The sequence below is a fragment of the Pongo pygmaeus genome, chromosome 10, assembly GCF_028885625.2.
Source record: "Pongo pygmaeus isolate AG05252 chromosome 10, NHGRI_mPonPyg2-v2.0_pri, whole genome shotgun sequence".
NCBI classification, from domain to species: domain Eukaryota; kingdom Metazoa; phylum Chordata; class Mammalia; order Primates; family Hominidae; genus Pongo; species Pongo pygmaeus.
In genome coordinates, this window is record NC_072383.2 from 118,504,163 (window position 1) to 118,525,791 (window position 21,629).

Sequence of the window (21,629 nt, forward strand, 5' to 3'; positions counted from 1 at the left end):
TAAGATAATGGTGTATCTGACAATCATTAGCATCTTTGATTCAATGCAACGTAGTGAATGGAAATAGAACTAAATGGATTGATCTACCCAGGTATCAATGTATTTGCCTCTAAGCATTAATTTTCTCCTTATTTTAATTATCTCATTTGTTAATTTTCCTATGGGAAATATTGAGATATACTGGGTTAAAACAAATATATCATTCAAATGACTTCACCTATTTCGCTTTTTTTTTTTGAGACGGAGTTTTGCTCTTGTTGCCCAGGCTGGAGTGCAATGGCGCAATCTCGGCTCACTGCAACCTCCACCTCCCGAGGTTCAAGTGATTCTCCTGCCTCAGCCTCCCGAGTAGCTAGGATTACAGGCATGCGCCACCACGTCCAGCTAATTTTGTATTTTTAGTAAAGACAGGGTTTCACCATGTTGGTCAGGCTGGTCTCGAACTCCTGACCTCAGGAGTTCGCCTCAGCCTCCCAAACTGCTGGGATTACAGGTGTGAGCCACCATGCCTGGCCTGTGTTTGCTGTTTTTAAATGAGGCTACTAGAAAATTTTAAATTACATCTGTGAGTAATATTTGTGGCTCCCTCACACTTTGATTGGAGAGCAGAGTTCTAGATGGAGACATGCTTCCTCTCACGAGCTTTTAGCTAAAGAGGGCCATGAGGGCTTTCATTACAGAGCTCAAGAATAAGGAAGCAGGGAGCAAATAGTAGATAAGTAAAATGCAGTATATCTATAAAATGGAATATGATTCCACCTTAACAAGGAAGGAAATTCTGATACATGTGACAACATGAATGCAACTTTAGGACATTACGCTAAATGAAAGAAGCCAGTCACAAAAGGACAAACACTGTATGATTCCAGTTATATGAGGTACACAAAGTAGTCAAAATCATAGAAACGGAAAGTAGAAAGGTAGGGGGATGAGAGGAATTCGTATTTGGTGGTTATAGAGTTTCAGTGTAACAAGACGAAAACGTTCCAGAGATCCATTGCCCAGTAATGGGAATAAACTTAGCACAACTGAACTGTACACTTAAAAATGGTGAAGATGGTAATTTAATGTTATGTGGGTTTTTTACCACAATTTTAAAAAAGAAGAAGGAGGAGGAGGAGGAGCTCTATTAAACCAAGCCAGCAAACACATTCAAAAACATTCTCAGTGCCAAAGGTACGTCCCACAACCACATTCATTCTGGCCCTTCCATTAAGCACTTTCAGTGTTCAACTAAAGAAAGGGCTTGAAAATTGCTCTTAAATGTTCTCACCATAAAAAATATAAGAAGAATGTGAGGTGATAGATCTGTTAGCTGGCTTGACTTAATCATTTCACGATGTGTGTGTGTGTGTGTGTGTGTGTGTGTGTGTGTGTGTGTGTACATCACATTGCATACTATAAGTATATGCAATTATTATTTGCCAATTATACCTTAATGAAGCTAGGGAAACAATTAATAAAAATTTTAAAAACAAGATAAAATGGTCAGGTACAGTGGTTCATGCCTGTAATCCCAGCTTCTTGGGAAGCAATGGCAGGTGATTCTCTTGAGTCCAGGTATTTGAGACCAGCCTGGGCAACATGGCAAAATCCTATCTCTACAGAAAATACGGAAAATCAGCTGGGTGTAGTAGTGCACACCTGTAGTCCCAGCTACTCAGGAGGCGGAGGTGGGAGGATCACCTGAGCCTGTGAAGTCAAGGCTGCAGTGAGCCATGATCATGCCCTGCACTCCAGCCTGGGTGACAGAGTGAGACTCTGTCTCAAAAAAGTTAAATAAGTTGGCCAGGTGCAGAGGCTCACGCCTATAATCCCAGCACTTTGGGAGGCCGAGGCATGCAGATCACCTGAGGTCAGGAGTTCAAGACCAGCCTGACCAACATGGTGAAACCCCGTGTCTATTAAAAATACAAAAATTAGCCAGGCGTGGTGGCCCATGCCTATAATCCCAGCTATTCCAGGGGTTGAGGCAGAATTGCTTGAACCCAGGAGGCAGAGGTTGCAGTGAGCCAAGATCGCACCACTGCACTCCAACCTGGACAACAGAGCAAGACTCCATCTCAAAAAATTTTTTTTAAAAAATTAAATAATTAAACAATGAAATAAAAGGGCCATTAGCACAAACTTTGCAGGATGCTATAAACCAAACCCATGCCCCTTCCCAATCACGTGACAACCCCATGGCTCCTCCCCCATTCTGCAGGGCAGGCCTCCTGCTGGCGGAAAGCAGTCTGGGTGGGGAACTGCTTCTCTTACAAATGTGCATAAATGAGGTGCCAGGCCCCCTGAGGCAAGAGATGCAGGCCTCTTGGGTTCTGTCGTAGTATAATTAGAACTTTTACTTGAGAGTCTCACACAGCTTGGTTTTTAAAAATAAACACTGCTGACATGTCTCAAAAGGAAAAACTATATTCAGAACTCTGATATTTTCAGGTAATCGCTCACTCCCCCTTCATTTTCCTCAGCGCTGGGTGACTAATTCTGTTTCTTTCATCTTTCGTGCTCTGGGACAAGGCAAAGAAAGATGTTTGGAAAGGAGGTGGGGGGGGTAAGTTCCTGAAAAATCACCTTGGGCTTACCTTCTCCAGTTTCTCTTGGAGCTCCTGAATTTTGAGCTGCTGCTCAGCATTGATCTATAATTAAAATCCCAGGAAATAAAGCAAAAGGCAAATCGGCATTAACATCTTGCTACATTTATTGCAGTCCTATTCTCTTGAGGTTTCTATGGGGTCTTTTTCTTTGGGTTTCCAGAACCTACTAAGGGAGAAGAAGAACAGTGGCCTCTCAGGGAAGACTTTGTCCCAGTGCAAAGCTCCATGTTGATGATGGATGTAGGACCAGCAACATACAAATGGCAAAAAGAGAAAGTCGCTCAGTCCTTTAAGACAATAACAATTTTCATGTATGTTTTACTAAGTGTCTGGGTTTGTTGCTGTGGGCAGGCATGACAAAAATGAGCTGTCTTTTACCTCTTTTAGAGCCATAAAGTCAAATGTGGTCATCCAAAGGTGGACTATCAAAATAAGCCTCAAAGAGAGGTCTCTATTCATTGATGAAGAACACTCTTCATCAATGATGGGCCACTGATAATAACATGAAAAAAGTTATCTACCCAAAATATTAATAGCAAAACCAATCATGGAAAGTATACCTTCTCCAGTTTCACATATTCTCCCACTTCAGGCTTCCCTTGATCCTTAGCCTGTAATTAAAAAGATACAACATATTGGGAAATCTCAACAACCTAAAAGTCGTGTAGACTACTTTCTTGGTCTCTGTGACCAAGATAATAATAGTAAATAAGAATAATGTTATCTTCTGTAAATAAAGACCAAGAGTTTTCCAAGGTATCCTACTATTTCTCAAACTAGGTTGTTTCTCATTAAACTAGGTTCTCCTTTTTCTTGCTAAGATCATGTACGATTTTACCCAAAAAGCACCCTCTTGGAGGGTGGCTGACTACCTTCAACAGTTTATGCTGACATTCTGTCGCTTTCCGCTTGAATTCTTCAGCAGCAAGCCGAGACTCTCTCAGCTCAGATTCATAGAGATCACTCCGTCTTCTTGCTGAGACAAGGTCCTCTTCCAACTGATTCATCATCAACCTCATTTCTTCCACTTGAGCCTGGTACTCCTAAAGAGCAGGCAATGGAATAAAAGAGAACTTTAGAACTCCGAAAAGAATAGACAGGTAGTGAGGATGGAAGAGTTAACCACACAGGGAAGATGCACAGTGAAGAGAGATTGGCAAAGAAAAGACCTGGCCGGGTGCAGTGGCTCACGCCTGTAATCCCAGCACTTTGGGAGGCCAAGGCAGGTGGATCACCTGAGGTCAGGAGTTCAAGACCAGCCTGGCCAACATGGTGAAACACTGTCTCTACTAAAAATACAAAAATTAGCTGGGTGTGGTGTTGCGGGCCTATAGTCCCAGCTACTTGGGAGGCTGAGGCAGGAGAATCGCTTGAACCCAGGAGGCAGAAGTTGCAGTGAGCCGAGATCATGCCACTGCACTCCACCCTGGGTGACAGGGCAAGACACGGTCTCAAAAAAAAAAAAAAAAAAAGACCTACAGACCTAGAGACGAGGGGAGTAGAAAGATGGACCCAGAATGAGGCACCAAGTAGGCAAAGGTGAGAAGTGTGGGGTGAAGATAAGGGAGAAAAAAATATTAAACCTTAAAACTGTTTTGGCCGGGTGTGGTGGCTCATGCCTGTAATCCCAGAACTTTGGGAGGCTGAGGCAGGCGGATCACGAGGTCAGGAATTCGAGACCAGCATGGCCAACACGGTGAAATCACATCTCTACTAAAAATACAAAAATTAGCCAGGCTTGGTGGTGGACACCTGTAATCCCAGCTACTCAGGAGGCTGAGGCAGAAGAATCGCTTGGACCCCAGAGGTGGAGGTTGCAGTGAGCCGAGATCGCGCCACTGCACTCCAGCCTGGGTGACAGAGCAAGACTCTGTCTCAAAAAAAAAAAAAAAAAACACTGTTTTAATGTAGAGCATATGTCATTAGCAAAACCACCGGGAACACACATGCAAATCACACCATACAATATACACAGAACCTTAAGGCCTAACACAGGAGAGCCATAAGGGATGTTCTTTAAACAACAAGGATAAACTGCTTATGTGTAGTTTTCCTCCAAGGGTAATCATTTATATAGATTTGTCCTTTAGAAATCATGTGCTCCTAACACAAATTAGATATGGTACTAGTTTTAAAATTAACCTTTCAGACAGCACAAGAGGGTAATTGAAAATCTCAGTGGAAAGAATTCTGGAAGGTGAAACTCATCATGTCAGTTTCTCACCATTAATTTTTCTGGGCCCAAAACTGAATGATGACCGTAACATCGCTCCTGCAATGCAAGTCACCCTGAAATCTGGAAGAGTCACAAAACACTGGCTTCGGTCAAAATAACTTGTGAGAAAAATTCCAAGGAAAGAACCCTCCTGTTCCCTTGAGCAAACCCTTTAAGTGATCCAAACAGCCCAACCTTTTCCAAAATGCATTTCTAAAATCAAAGCATTTACATTGAAGTTTCTCAGAACTGGGCTCACCAGAAGAAATGGCCGGTGATTTTGAAAACTTTTGGATGAAGTATAAAAATATTCTGTGTTAGCAAAAATCAAGGCTAAGTATAAGGATTATGAATGAGCATTTATGTAATCCAAGGTGACTTGTGGGGTGAGGACAAGAGAGATACAAAATGAAATGAACAAGGAATTGAATCAAGAATGTCTTTGAAAATCGCAATATTCAGTAACATCTCTGAGATCTATTCTCCCAAGAAATAATTGGTGAGGAATATTTGAATATTTCTCCCAAGAAATAATCGATTGAGCAAGGATATTCTTTTAACTGATAAATTGCAATTTTTGAATAACAGGGTATGAAGGAAACCTTTTATCCCATTGTAGCAGGTGACCCCCCCCCGGAGCATATTAAAGGGGATGTGCTACTCTTATGAAAATTGGATGGTTTCCATGCAAGCACACCTCTCCCTCTATTATCTGTAAAGGAGAAAGGAAAAAACAGCCCAAAATGGAACACGGGTCTCATTTCACTCTCTCCTACCCAAAAGCATACTGTTATTGAAGGTCAATCCTCAGAATCATGGGGCACACAGGTTTCCTGGGTCATGCATACTAAGCAGGCGATGCTGGATTATATAACCAAAGGTCTTTATAACCTGCTCCCAATTATCTAAACTCACAGGGCAGGCCGGGCACGGTGGTTCACGCCTGTAATCCCAGCACTTTGGGAGCCCGAGGCGGCGGATCACTTGAGGTTAGGAGTTCGAGACCAGCCTGGCCAACATAGTGAAACCCCATCTCTACAAAATATACAAAAATTAGCCAGGCGTGGTAGCGGGCACCTGTAATCCCAGCTACTTGGAAGGCTGAGACAGGAGAATTGCTTGAACCTGGGAGGAAGAGGTTGCAGTGAGCTGAGATTACGCCACTGCCCTCCAGTCTGGGTGACAGAGCAAGACTCTATCTCAAATTAATTAATTAATTAACTCACAGGCCAGAACATGAGCTGTATGTGAAATGGAACATCGGTTTTTCTGGACCCCCTCAACCAGAGCCATATTATGGCTTTCATAGCTGTGAGCACTGAGCCTGTCTTGCCTTCCTCCATAAAAATTAAAATTAAAAATTACATTTTACAGTTGTGCTCCTATAAATACAAAAATATTAACATCATCTATGAAAACAGTGTCTTTGACCTAAGCCCAACTTTTTTCTTCTGATGAAAAAATTAAAACATTTGTGAGACCCAAAAAGTAAAGTGGTCCCTAGATACCATGCCTGCTAGAGCCAATGGGAAAGCCAGTCCTGGCTACAGGCATCGACACCAAATCTTGAGCATCTTTTGTCCTCAAGCTCACTTTTCTTTCTTGAATTTATGTCGGCGAGAAGGGAATGTAATATTTGTGTTTTGTCAAGAGCGAGGACAGAGTGTCTGTTCCTTCCCCCCAACATCTCTCTTCCCTGAGCTGTCAGCACATAAGAGGGAGGAAGGCAGGAACCAGGCAACCACTCTGTCAGCTCTCCAAGCTCTCAGGGCACCCAGTCTGCTATAAGCATCAAAAGAAAATTCTAACTAATTTGTGGATCCTTTGATATTGTGCTGGATACTTCAAGGAAATCCTATAAATCTAGCAGCTAACCAAATCCCTGCTTCAGGAAAAACCTGAGAGGTGATCTTCGGGTCTGTTTGCAAGATCAGCTGAGAGAGAGCTGTGGTATCTCAGGATGGAATGAAAGACTGGTAGGTGTGAGTCAGGTCAGGACGGGAAACTGCAGACAGGTTTCAAGGCCCACCTAACGCAAGTCTTCTGAATGGAGCTTCAGAATTTTGTGGGGAGGAAGGATCAGGTATGATCCAATTCACTCAAAAACCATGGAACACAAGTGACTTCTGTGTTACCCACACTTTTGTCTCCCTTCCTGAGTAGGGGAGCAAGGAAGAAGCTGCAATTGCTAGTAATGATCTAGGAATCAAATTTCACATGAGTCTTTGAGGTGTTTTTCTTTTAAACCAAATCTAAATATTCTAGAGGGGGTAGCTAGGTGGAAGTAAAATATTTTTAAAAAAAAATGAAGAGCCAGCCAGGTGCAGTGGCTCACACCTATAATCTCAGCACTTTGGAAGGCTGAGGCGGGCAGATCACGAGGTCAGGAGTTCGCGACCAGTCTGACAAACATGGTGAAACACTGTCTCTACTAAAAATACAAAAATTAGCCGGGCGTGGTGACCTGCACCTGTAGTCCCAGCTACTCAGGAGGCTGAGGCAGGAGAATCACTTGAACCCAGGAGGTGGAGGCTGCAGTGAGCCGAAACTGCACCACTGCACTCCAGCCTGGGTGACAGAGCGAGACTCCATCTCAAAAAAATAAAAGAGCCATATAGAAAGTTAGATTTTTAAGAGAAAGATCAGGGAATAAATCCCAAGTCTAGAAAAAATCAATATGCCACAAACCAAATACTGAAAGTTTGCTGCAAGCATTAAAAGCTTTCTCCCGGTCTGCAAACATCCTGCTCTCACAAAACTTACCAAAAGTCATAAAATAAATCCTTGTTCCGATGAAAAATCAAATCTGAAACCACGTTTCTTCCCCACAATGGAACTTTTAGCAGTCATTAAATCTAAGACTCCACATGCATGCCAACTGTGGTATGAATCATAAAAGACATGTCTTTGAACTCGGCCACCAACATACACCTTTTCAAAACGTCCTGATAATTCGGTTTCTAAGGAATCTATGGACACCAGCTGCTCCCTCTGGTGGCCAAACACAGCTTTCATTTCCCCAGGATGTCACCAAAAGTAAATTTCCAGGTATGTTAAACGAATGGGAGAAAATGATTCCTACCTCTTGAAACTTTTAGGATGAAAAACTATGTTGATAAAAGGAGCATGAGTCAACTGTCAAAGCAGATTCCTCAAAGCCGATGTGCAGCCTTCAAAACCTCTAAGACTGCATTATTCAGAGATCTGATAATCCTTTACAGGGTTTCCTTCCTATACACATCTATTTATAATGTCTTTATCAAGCAACAGAATATTAACCGATCACAACTTTAAAATATTCAGATGATAAATATATTATGCCAACAAAACTCCAAAGACAGTAATTCTTTTTTTAAAGAGTAATTAATGGATAGAGTTATTTGCAGAAGTTTCTTGCATTAGCTCCAGCCAGATGGCTAAGTTTGTGCTACCCAGAGACAGAAATGTTCATTTCTATCAATGTTTCCATTAGATTTTCTGAAGTGAATGAGAGTTGCCTGGCAGCTGATAGTTCAGCTCTCCAATTGCTCATTGCCATCTCTTCATTAAAGTCTCTATTTACAGTTTTTCAAAAGACACAAAAATCCATGCTAAAAAGGAAACAATGAGGCAACACAAAAATGAGCCATTTAGAAAGAAAACCCATTTAGAAAGAAAAAAAAAAAAGAGTGGGCTTTTTAAAGGTCTCGATTCTCCTTTCTGAAAACACAGGGGACAGCTTTCTGCACTCAGATAGGCAGTGTTAATCCTGACTTGACCTTGACCAGAATGGTTCAAACTTCTCTTCTAGAATATTTCTTTATGTAAGTAAAACTATGAATTAGCCTGGCTTCACTCAAAAACTTAAAGTGCATCTGAGAAGCTATTAAAACATTTCATAGTTTTTAACCATCTAAAGCAGGGATTGGCAAACTTTTGCTGTAAAAAGCCAGATAGTAAGTAGTTTCAGCTTTGCAGGCCACATGGTCTCTGTAACAACCACTCACCTCTGACTTTGTAGCCCGAAAGCAGCCAGGGCCGATATGCAAATTACCAAGCATGGCTGTGTTCCAAAAAAAAACTTTATTTACGGAGACTGAAATTTGAATTTCATATAAATTTCAAATGTCATGAAATATTGTTTTTCTTTTGATTTTTTTTTCCAACTGTTTAAAAACATAACCCCATTCTTAGCTTGTGGGCCATAGAAAATAGGTGTTGGACCAGCTTTGCCCTACAGGCTGAAGTTTGCCCACTCTTGCTCTAAATCTACATCTTTATTTTTAAAAGCAGACATTATGGGGTATCAGCTTCAAAAGGAGCTGGAACAAGCATTCTATGATGTATATAAATTATGAGAAATCTAAAGTTTCTGAATGACCTACATACCTGTCTCTCTTCCACTCTGCCCCCACCCTTTCTCTCTCTCCCTTTCTTCCTACTTCTCTCTCAAACATGCCTCTCCTGAAATTAGAGGTCCAAGCGAGCCGAGATGCTGCTGTGCTCCCAGGCAAGCAGGCCTACCTGCTCTTTGATTTCTTGGAGCTTCCGGCTCTGCTCTCTGATATCATGGAGAAGCTGCAGTGCTTTGTCATCCTCCTGGGACACCTCCATCCGTGCTTGCTCCAAACTTCGCTTTAAGCTCTGCAGAAAGCAAAAATTTTAATAGGGATGCCCTGTGGATCCTGCTTTGTTTGAAAAGACTCATTAAGAGAGCTGCAAGCTGCTTCGCAGACACCAGGACGGTTTCGAGTGACGGACCACAGTTCACAACTTCCAGTTGGTTGCCGATTCCGGTTTCCATCCTGTAAAACCTCTTGGTTCAAGAAACATCATCTCAACCTGGTGACCTTAGGGATCCAGCCAGAAACTGCATCAGCCTGTCTCCTGCCACCATCTACCTGTCCTAGGAGATACTTACTTGCATGTTCAGGACTAAAACCTATTAAGACCCAGTAGCTATTACAGCTACCATGTGGATGGCTACAAAGTGTTTTCTACAGTTATCTGTGGGCCCTAAAGTACATATGCCTCTTTCAAAGTAGCAATGACTTCATATCCTCTGCCCAGTTGTCATTTAAGACTCCAAGTGGTCTATTTCTACCTCCTGGCTTATTTTTCCTGGACACCTTTCATCCATAAGAATCCCTTAATGCTTCAATGGCACTGAAATCTATATCTGAAATACATAGCTGAATAACTTCACCCACCACTGAAAGGCAGCCAAGTCTGGAATGGAAACATAGCAGTTATTCTTAATCAGCCACGTTCTATAGATTTCCTCTCCCTTGTGAAAAAAACTTTAGAAATGTGTGATTCAACTTCTTAAGACTGTTTAATTGGGCACATTAAAAAAACACCTGAATGAAAAATTTAACAAGACAATGGAGAAGAAGACAGTCTACTCTTGTGAAGGAAAGAAAAAACGAAAGTCACATGGTAAATAATGACAGAGGGTCTGGGTTTTCAAGGCTATTTTCTTGTCACTACACTGGTGTGGCCAATGGAAAATTTGATGTCAGGAAGATTGAAAGTAAGTTTTCTTGTACATAGCTGGGAGTCTGGTTCTCAAGGCTGCTCATGTCAGACACAACGCAGACCAGAGAGGCTGGGATGGGAGATGTTAAGATCTTTTGCAACTTGCGGCAAAGATGCATTACTCCCATCTCCAGACTCCGTGGTACCAACTGTCTACCTGCACTTTCTGCTGGAAATGAGTCCAATATCATTTCTTGGGGACCTTACGCCTGGCTCTCACTACTCTGCAAAACACAGATCTTGCTTTTGTGCTCTCCCTCTCTCCACTCTCTGCCATTGGCTGTGATGTGCCTCATGGAGCCATCACGAAACACGACGAGACACACACAACAGGAAGTGCCACCTCCAAGGGAAGGGGGCTTCAGGGAAGGCTCACACTGCATTCTGTGATGTAGGTAGCAAGGTCCTGCTCCAGGAGGGATCTCTGAGTCTCAGAGGCCTTCAGCTCCACCTCCTTCTGACTAAGCACAGCCTCCACCTCTGACACTCTCCGATGTAACCGGGTCATTTCCTGCTCCATCTGAAATAAACACATCGACAGGTTAAAAAGGCCCGTGGAGGTTCATTAGGAGCAATCACATCTCAAGTAGCCTCCGAAACCACGTGGTGGTCTGGGCTAAGGCTAATTCGCCAAAAGTTAAGTTGCGATGGAAATACCATTGTTTCTTCGCCCAGGAGCGCACAGTTCTTCGTTAAGGACAGTCACCAAATGCTAAGTCACTCCTCTCATTCAAGTCCCGGTTCACACTTGATCACTTCTCTAACCCAGTTAGCAAGGAAGCCACAATCATCATTTTTCACCTGTTTGCTTTTTTGTTTTGTTTTTGCAGACGTCACTTTAATTTTATCCCAAATCCATCTTGATCCCCCCCCATCTCCTTGCAAAGATCTAGAGGACAAATCCAGGACAGGGCAAGGAGATATTTATTCGTCTGCACTCTTAGGAGTCCCAGGCAAGCAGTGACTTATTAGTTTCCAGAGCGTTGCCTCTGGGCAGGAACAGTGAATGTTAAGAGACGTTGAGCGTAATCAACACAGTGGCCGCAGTGACATAAGCAGGAGTTTTAAAAGACTACGAAGAGAGACTTCGCATCACTCAAAGCAGATGGGATGTATCTCAGCCACAGGTGAGGACCCAGGCCACCTGCCGGAAGAAGCAGACATCTGGCTGGGTCATGCTGAGAAACGGACTGTTTAAATCCAGGGCCTCCTCTGGTTTAGATTTAAAGGATTTACAGCAACGGCAAGGCCCGAATTCATCTCCCTCTGAGCTGCTGGAGGCGCGACTTCAGCGAGGACAGGAGCGCCTCGCTCTCTACGGATCAGGCGGCTCAGAGCCAGCAGTGGCCCTGGGCAGATCCCTTGGCATATACGGACGGGAGGATCCTGGAGCAAGGAAGGAGGCCGGCTGCGGAAATAAATACCTTGTGACACTTGTCCTGAGAGTCTTGTAGCTCTTTGCTTTTGATGAGAAGTTTCTTTTCCATGGAGCTAGTCTTGGCAGGGGAGTCCAGACCCGACACAACAGACCTAGGTAGAGAAAAACCAACGTCAAGGGGGCCTGCAGGTGGGCCTAAGAAGCTGCATTAGGAAGCTGCAACATTTGTTTCATTTTACAAAAACATCTCATGCTCTTGATGTTAGGTCAAATAATGCCCCCTTCCATTTCCCAAAGATGCCCATGTCCTAATCTCTGGAAGCTGTGAATATATTACCACACATGGCAAAAGGGACTTTGCAGATGGGATTTAAGTTATGGATCTTGGGATGGAAAGATTCTCCTGGGATATCTGGATGGGTACAATGAAATCACAAGGATCCTTATAAGATGGAAGCAAGGATCGGAGTCACAGAGACCTGAAGATGTTACACCAATGGCTTTGAACACGGAGGAAGGGGCCACAAGCCAAGGAATGCAGGCAACCTCTAGAAGCTGGAAAAGGCAAGGAAACAGATTCTGCCCTAGAGCCTCCAGAGAGAGTGCAGCCTTGTCTACACTGATCTCAGCCCAGTAAAACTCATCCCGGACTTTTTTTTTTTTTTCTTGGAAACAGGGTCGCGTTCTGCTGCCCAGGCTGGAGTGCAGTGGTGCAACCTCGTCTGACTGCAACCTCCACCTCCTGGGTTCAAGCAATTCTCCTGCCTCAGCCTTCTGAGTAGTTGGGATTACAGGTGCTCTTGACCGTGTCTGACTAATTTTTTATATTTTTAGTAGAGATGGGGTTTCACCACGTTGGCTAGGCTGGTCTGGAACTCCTGACCTCAAGTGACCCTGCCATCTCAGCCTCCCAAAGTGCTGGGATTACAGGCTTGAGCCACCACGCCTGGCATCATCTTAGACTTCTGACCTCCAGAACTGTAAAATAATAAATGTGTGTTGTTTTAAGCCACTAAGTTTGTGGTCATTTGTTACAGTGGCCATAGGAAACTCATACACCTATTGGGCACTGGCTACATACCTGGTTCTGTTTGAATGCTAGGTATATTTGAACTCTTTGTTTTTGTTTTTTTTTCTTTTTTCCTTCACTGACGGATACATTTGAACCCTTTACTCCCCACAGCAACTCTATGAGGCAGATACGATTTATTATCCTGATTTTGTATGAGGAAATTGAGGCCCAGACAGGTTACATAAACTGCCAGTTGATAAATGATTTCTGCTGGTCTCAAGAGGGAGCTGGGGTAGACAAGTTGGCTTGATGCACTTGCTATACAACTCTTAGGAAAATATCACAAAAATAACATAGGATGCCCTCCTGAGAGTGGACCAAAAGGATGCTCCCCCCCACAGAAAGGGCAAACTTACCCACACTCATCTATGTAACTCATGCACTGTGCCCAGAAGCAGTTAATTATGGGCAGAGATGAGAGAGAGATTCCAGGACAGCTGCCCTCAGTGGTTGGTACCCTGGATATGAACACTGGGATTGGTGAAAGACAAGGCCAGAGCAACAGTGGCCAAAGGTTCTTATGCACAGAGAGATGTGGCAGAGCCCACCACTACCCCCGGGCCCATCTTTGTTGCCCTGGTAACGGGGTTGTGGAGCTGGTTGTCAGTGACCACTCAGATCTTACCAGCAGGTGCAAGTTCTGCTTTCTGCTGCCCCAAACTACTTCCCCGACTAAAAGAGGTCAGTTCCCTGCAGCCATGCAAAACACCTCTCTCCCCGCAGCTCCTGGCAATGACAAGGGCTGGCTTGCTAGTGCTGACTTGCTGTACTCCAGTGACAGCTTTCCACACTCATAGCCAAATGAGTCAACGCCCAGAGTCATGCTCCTCTGTTCAAAATCTCAGGCTGGGCACAGTGGCACATGCCTATAATCTCAACACTTTGGGAGGCTGAGGCAGAAGGATCACTTGAGGCCAGAAGTTCAAGACGGGCCTGGGCAACACAGCAATACCCTGTCTCTATTTTAAAAATAAATAAATAAATAAATTATTTTTTGAAAGACATTCTCACTCCGATGCCCAGGCTGGAGTGCGGTGGTCCCAGGTCACTGCAGCCTCGACTTCCCAGACTCAAGTGATTCTCCTACCTCAGCCTCCCCAGTAACTGGAACTATAGGCACGCACCACCACACCCAGCTGATTTTTTTATTTTTTGTAGACACGGGGTTTCTCCATGTTACCCAGGCTGGTCTCGAACTCCTGGGCTCAAGCAATCCGCCCACCTCAGCCTCCCAAAGTGCTGGGATTACAGGTACCACACCCAGCCATCTCTATAAAAAATGTTTAAAAATGAGTCGGGCATAGTGGCTCATGCCTCTAGTCCCAGCTACGTGGGAGGCTGGGGTGGGAGGATCGCTTGAGCCCAGGAGTTCAAGGCTACGGTGAGCTATGATTGTACCACTGCACTCCAGTCTGGGTAACATAGCAAGACCTTGTCTCTTAAAAAAAAAAAAAAACAAATAGGCCGGGCGCGGTGGCTCACGCCTGTAATCCCAGCACTTTGGGAGGCCGAGGCGAGCGGATCACGAGGTCAGGAGATCCAGACCATCCTGGCTAACACGGTGAAACCCCGTATCTACTAAAAATACAAAAAATTAGCCGGGCGTGGTGGCGGGCGCCTGTAGTCCCAGCTACTCGGGAGGCTGAGGCAGGAGAATGGCGTGAACCCGGGAGGTGGAGCTTGCAGTGAGCCAAGATGGCACCACAGCACTCCAGCCTGGGCAACAGAGCGAGGCTCCGTCTCAAAAAAAAAAGCAAATAAATTTTAAAAAAAGAAAAATCTGACCCCACCACTGACTAGTTATTTGACATCTCCGAACCTCAGTTTCCTCAATTGTAAAATGGGCATAATTACCAACCTACTTCAAAGAGTTCTTGGAAGGATTAAATGAAATAATGCATGTAATGCCCTCAGCACAGTGCCTGGCACAATGCAAGTTGTTCGATAAATGTCACCTGTTACTACTGTCATTGTTGTTTTTTCCATTACTACCCATGCAACTTCATAAATAGTACATGCCTCACGGGCCTAAAGCAATTGCTTAAAATGGTAAAACTCAGGGGGCTGAATTTGCTCTGCGCTATTATTCACATTAAAACAAATGGTGATTATTCATAGAAATGGGCAACAGGGATTGGATCCAGAAATAACTCTTTTTAAAAATCTTACTTTTGGCTAGAAATTTTAACCAAGTTCTACGCTTCTCACCAGCCTGTTTTCTACCTACATCTAGCCAACACACACACACTCACGCTCTCTCTTTTCCTTTTCATATAAGATGAAATGCTTGGCATGGCCTTGAGCAAAATTCCTTTGCTATTTCCTTTAGTCTTAATTGCACCTGGCTGGGTGGGATAGAGAACAAGACCCAAACCACCCACGGAGAGAGTGATGATCCACAGACTGGGTCCCTGGTCCTTCAGAGATCAAAAGTCACCCACATGTCACGAAGTCACATGCGTGACATGCATCAGGGATGACAACACAGGTCACAGCTCCTTGTGCTTAAGCAAAAAACTGGCACCCTTTAAAAGAACGATGACATGGGTGCATGATGATAGGTAGGATGTGGCGTGAAAAACTTAATGACACATAGAAGGCTGGCCCCAGTGGAGCTTCCTGTTTGAAGTGCACTGCTGTGGGTACAAAACAGATTGCTTTTTCACCCCCCACCAAAAAAAAAAACGAAAGGCACTTTTAGGTCACTTATCAATGGGCCCAGAAGCGAGGAGATGTGCAGCCCCCACCCTGCCGGCACTCAAAGGAGACCATGCGACAGCCCTCCTCACCCGAGGTCCAACCCCTTCATTCTGCTAGTCTATGTTTGACAAATGCTCACTGTTTAGAAGTTCTAAGTACAGCAATTAAGAGCTCTTCAGACTAAAGGTGCTAAAGAAATCTTTTTCTTCAAGAATAAATAAAAATTGCATCTAAAAAAAAAAGCTAGAGTAAGAATGCTATGACTAAGCTGGGTGTGTAGCAACAATCCCATAAACAATCATGGGATTGGAGGATGAGGCTGGAGAGTAAAGATTATCAGGCTTCCAATTTCATCCATGTCCCTACAAAGGACATGAACTCATAATCATCATTCTCAGTAAACTATCGCAAGAACAAAAAACCAAACACCGCATATTCTCACTCATAGGTGGGAATTGAACAATGAGAACACATGGACAGAGGAAGGGGAACATCACACTTCGGGAACTGTTGTGGGGTGGGGGGAGGGGGGAGGGATAGCACTGGGAGATATACCTAATGCCAGATGACGAGTTAGTGGGTGCAGCGCACCAGCATGGCACATGTATACTTATGTAACTTACCTGCACATTGCGCACATGTACCATAAAACCTAAAGTATAATAATAATAATAATAATAATAATAATAATAAAAAAGAAAAAAAAAAAAAAAGATTATCAGGCTTCCTACACCTTCCCTGGTCCTCAATGCAGGTACACATTAGAATCACTTGGAGACCTTTTAAAAAACACCTGATGTATAGGCCCCATTCAGACCAATTAACTCAGAGAGTCAGAAAGATGTGGAGTGTGGCCCCGGGAAGCAACATTTGTATTAAGCCACTGAGTGATTGTAATGTACAGACAGGATTAAGAACCATGGTGCTAATTAGAAGAAAGTGCTTCTGATTTAGGGTCTAGCCACTTAAAACTCATTGTATGACCATCCCCAGCATTTAGTTCCATGTGGCATTTTGGCCAGACCATTTGGTACTGGTGCCTTTTCGTCACTCTTTGAGTAAGAACCCAATTTTGAAATTAATGGTGGTGGGCTATGAATTTCAAAACAACATACAGGTATTAAATGATTAAATGATTGAATGATTAAAGCCTATTGTCCCCAGTGTTAATAATTCAGTTAAAATATATCATTTCCAGGAATTTCTATAAAAGAAATATAATACAGATAGACATGGCTCAATTTAAAATGTTTATATTCTATTCATTTTTCATGTAGACATGGGGCAATTCAATCTCTAGCATCAATGCTAAGTTCTCAGTATGTATTTCTTGAGCACATATATCCTCCCCAACAAATATTCTGAAATATTACAATTTATTTTCTTTTTCTAAGATTTTCTTTTTTTGTTTTTTGTTTTGTTTCGTTTTGTTTTGTTTGAGACAGAGTCTCACTCCATCACCAGGCTGGAGTGCAGTGGCACAGTCTCAGCTCACTGCAACCTCCACTTCCTGGGTTCAAGCAATTCCCCTGCCTCAGCTCCCGAGTAGCTGGGACTACAGGCCCACGCCACCACGCCCAGCTAATTTTTTTTTTTTTTTTTTTTTTTTTTGGTATTCTAGTACAGATGGGGTTTCACCATGTTGGCCAGGATGGTCTCGATCTCCTGACCTCGTGATCCGCCCACCTCAGCCTCCCAAAGTGCTGGGATTACAGGCATGAGCCACAGCACCCAGCCTGTTTTCTTTTTCTAAGATTTTTATTAGCCATCCTTCTGACTTTCAAAGCAACAGCAAGTGATTGCTGATAATTGCATTATGCTAACATTGACCATAATGTAAATCATAGCTTGAGAGGTTCGATCAAAGACTGGCCTCAGAGCCACCAGTTACACCAAATATTATTGTATATTACATTATAATAATATTACATACATATTATCACATATATATTATTACCAAATATAGCCCTGTCCTCTTCAAGCAACAAGTCTGCTGGTCTCAAATTATCCCGAAAAGTATCACTTCATCAAGCATAGTATTATTTAAAGAGCTGATACTATCACTGCTTTAAGGAAAGTTTGCAAGAAAAATCCTCTAACTGGTTGGAACTCCAAAATGATGGGCAATGGGGTGCAGAGTTGCAGTAAACAAACTATCTAATTATGAAGTTCTGTTGACCATGGAATGGGACAGAGTCTATCTGTTCATTAAAATGCCTTCCAAAATTTTTCCTTTGTTCTCAAAATTCTCAAACTTCAACAAATTTTTTTTTAACGACCTTCTCTGAGCGTGTGTGAGAGAGAGAGAGAGACACCCAGAGAGGGAGAGAGAGAGAGACAGAGAAGAGAATATAAAAGCCCTATGATCCCCATGAGAGATACCTGCAGACCAGTGGTTCTCAACTGGGGCAATTTGGCAATGTCTAGACATTTTATTTTCATGACTAGGGGTGCTATTAATATGCAGTGGGTAGAGGCCAAAGATGCTGCTCAACATCCTACAATCCACAGGACAGCTCCCACAACAAGAATTATCCAGCCCAAAATGTCAATAATGCCAACTTGAGAAACTCTGCTGTAGAGGCTATTAAGGAAGCCACAATTCCTGTCCTCAAGGAAGTAACAATCTAGGAGACAGAATTAATGCCACGACCTTTGTCATCAGTACAAGAGCTCATTTATTGAGCACATACTCTGTGTCAGGCACGTGTTTAGTGCTTCACGGGTTACTTCACTGAGTCCTCCCCGCAATCCTATAAGATGGGTATTATTAATGGCACTAAGGAGGGGCTTGCCCTATACCTCTATGTTCTCCTACCACGTTACCATGATTTGTGCAGGGGTGCCGGGCAGTAGAACCCCAGTTCAAAGCTGAGGCTCTGTCACCGAAGAGTCATGGCTTCAAATCCCAATTCTGCTACTTCTTGGCTAGATGGCCTTGGACACACTCAAGAAAAGTGCTACAGAGGCTCAGAGCTGCAAGGTCATGGAGGAAAGGGAGAACAGAACGTGTGAGATATGGTGACCTCCATCCATGACTGGCTGCATTCAGTGCTAAGAAGCTGACTCCAAGCCTGAGTCCAGGACAGCTCTGGATACCCAAGGACATCCACATGCCAGGTTGGTTCACAGCCACCCTAGGGAAAGCTCACCCCACAAGAGCAACTCTCCCTCCTTCACTTTAGGGTTCAGGGAGTAATCAGGTGGGAAGCAGGGTAGATATCAGAAACCCAGGCCAGTTCATGCTCTGGGCTCGACAAGATGCAGTACAATGAAGATGCTAATAAAAGAACATGCAGCCTGCCCACACGTTGCTTGCCTACTCCTGGCCACATCTCGGATACACAGCCAGTTATCCCCATGGAGAGAAAAGGCACTTCTGAGCAGCGGGTGCACGCAGCCACCCGCCCACACACAGCAGTGCTGTCTCTTCGAGCACGAAGCCAAGTTTGGGTTTTCCTTTTTTTCCAGCTTCTATTTTCTAGAAAAACTTACTCTGAAATCAACATCTCTCTCCCTGATATACACATCTGCTTTATAATTATAGAAGCCCAAGTGTATTAATAGGGATAATGGTATATGACACAGAAGAAAGAGCAGGGTTGGTCATTACCACTATTAACAGGAAAACATGTTTTCTTAAAATGTATTAGATGTGACCTAAAAATTGCTTTACATGTAACCTCAACATTTAAGTGAAAATTATAAAATGCAGTTTTCCCGATGATGTGCCTGTAAATAATCCATATAAGTTTGTTAAAAAAAAATCACTTAATAGGGCTATGAATAGAATATTGCATATCAAAAGAGAATACAATGTGTACTCCTTCCTACAAGCAAGTGTATGTGTTGAATACTCTCTAATCACTACTGTGATGATTAAGTTCATGCTTAAGCATCAAGCCATCCATTTATTCCCTTAGGAATAGGACCCTATGCCTGCAAAATACGCCACCAAACCACAGATAACACAGATCACAAATCCCAGATATTCTTGGGATAACCAAGAATGGGTATACTTGATGCCAAAATGAGGGGACTCAAAATTAGCTCAGCTGAGGGCACCACCTTTAGTGCTGGCCAACAGCACTAAAAATACATGCAACTGCAAGATGTAATATGCTGCAAAAAATAAAAAACTCATCAGCATACCGTTTCCAAAAATATACTGGCTTTTAAGATTGAGCATTCTGAAATTTGTGAACTTATTTTATTTATTTATTTATTTATTTAGAGATGGAGTCTTGCTCTGTCACCAGGCTGGAGTGCAACGGTGCTATCTCAGCTCACTGCAACCTCCACCTCCCAGGTTCAAGCAATTCTCCTGCCTCGTCCTCCGGAGTAGTTGGGACTACAGGCACGCGCCACCACACCCAGGTAATTTTTTTTGTATATTTAGTAGAGACGGGGTTTCACCATGTTGGCAAGGATGGTCTCGGTCTCCTGACCTTGTGATTCACCCGCCTCGGCCTCCCAAAGTGCTGGGATTACAGGCGTGGGCCACCGCATCTGGCCTCTGAACTAATTTTATAAGCACACTTTAAAATACACAATGGTGGCCGGGTGTGGTGGCACACGCCTGTAGTCCTAGCTACTCGGGAGGCTGAGGCAGGAGAATTGCTTGAACCTGGGAGGCGGAGGTTGTCGTGAGCCAAGATTGCACCACTGCACTCCAGCCTGGCAACAAAGTGAAATTCCGTCTCAAAAATAAAATAAAAATAAAATAAAATACACAATGGTGCCCATCAGGAACACCTGGAAATATCAAAAACACTATTCCCCTAAAGACAGTCAGTCTGTCCAGCTTTGGGGCACCCCCCTACCCCCCCACACACAATATATATATTTATATATATACCACACACACACATACTGACACACACCACACATACTCATATACATACACACATACGCACTCACACACACAACCAGCAGTGGTCTCTAGTTAAATTAGAGCACTTGCTTTGAAATGATTAATATGTAGCTCCAGAATCATTTATCAAATATCATGCTATTAATAAAAGAATAGCTACTCCCATGATTTTTAATTCAGTTCCCACCTCTAAGCCAGTGCCTCACTTTGCAGGTTAATTTCATTGCCTCTCACCTGGATGACTGCAATAACCACACTTACCTCCCTGGATCCAACTCTTGTCCCTCACTATCCACCCTCCACACAATGGTCAGAGGCACACTTTGTGAAATAAGACCCAGATATTCCACGTCCCTATTCAAAATCCTGCAAAAGCTTCCTACTCAGTGCAATTTAGAGCAAAGTCCACACCTAAAGGCCCTGATGGCCTCAACTCAGACCACGTTCCTTGTGTATCCTTAAGTTCCCCCTACCCAAACATGCCTTCTGTTCACTGAGCACTCATAGGTTAGTGGCAGCCTCAGGGCCTTTGCCCTTTTTTCCTCTCTCTGGAATACTCTTCCCACTTATTTTTGCTAACCGACTCCTTATTGACATTCTGGAAGAATGCACTCTGTGTGGGCAGGGATGCTTGCTCCTTTGCATTCACTGTTACTTCTCCAGTGCCTAGAAAGTGCTTGGCACATAGTAAGCTCTCAAATAGCTGAATGAATTAATTAATGAATGAACCAATGAATGAATGTGAATCTGCCCCCATCATGTAAGCTCCATGAAGACAGGGATTTTTGTCTCATAGTCAGTGCTATATCCCAGGTTCTCGAACAGCCCCTAGGACCTCAGAGCTGCTCAGTGTGGGCTTAAAAGCTGTGTCACCTTGGGATGCAACTCAACCTTCTTGAACAAATAATCATGCTCAGCTCAGAGAACCTTTCCTTGGGGACCCAGTTTAAAGTGGCCACCCCCAGGCAGTCTCAATCCCGATTCTGCAGACCACCATCTGCAATTGCCTCACATGTGCACAGTAGTTATTTCTCCTTTGTTTCTCCCCACAAAATGCTAGCTTCTTGAGAGTAAAGACCTTACCTGTCTTGCTCAGAGTTGTGCCTTAAGGACTAGAACAATATATTTGTTGAGTGAATGAATGAATGAATGAATAAATGAATAAATAAATGAATGGTGTATCAGTACTTCTGTGCCCCCAGGCAGCCAGTTTAAAGGTCACCGTGGGATAAAGGAATCCAAAATGAGAAGTGTGCTGCATGTATGCTGGCATGAAAAAG

At 43.5% G+C, this 21,629-nt stretch overlaps 1 protein-coding gene across 11 annotated transcripts in view; it reads right to left on the bottom strand.

The window, feature by feature from the left end:
- Positions 1-21,629, bottom strand: part of CIT (citron rho-interacting serine/threonine kinase) — a 189,838-nt gene that overhangs the window by 87,792 nt on the left and 80,417 nt on the right. For all 11 annotated transcript variants that reach the window (XM_054443447.2, XM_054443446.2, XM_054443445.2 and 8 more), the window contains exons 11-16: positions 11,751-11,856; positions 10,703-10,846; positions 9,313-9,432; positions 3,467-3,637; positions 3,155-3,205; positions 2,583-2,636 (exon numbers count right to left, since the gene is read on the bottom strand). In XM_054443447.2, the coding sequence (XP_054299422.1) occupies positions 2,583-2,636; positions 3,155-3,205; positions 3,467-3,637; positions 9,313-9,432; positions 10,703-10,846; positions 11,751-11,856 (646 nt within the window). The remainder of the gene's footprint in view (positions 1-2,582; positions 2,637-3,154; positions 3,206-3,466; positions 3,638-9,312; positions 9,433-10,702; positions 10,847-11,750; positions 11,857-21,629) is intronic.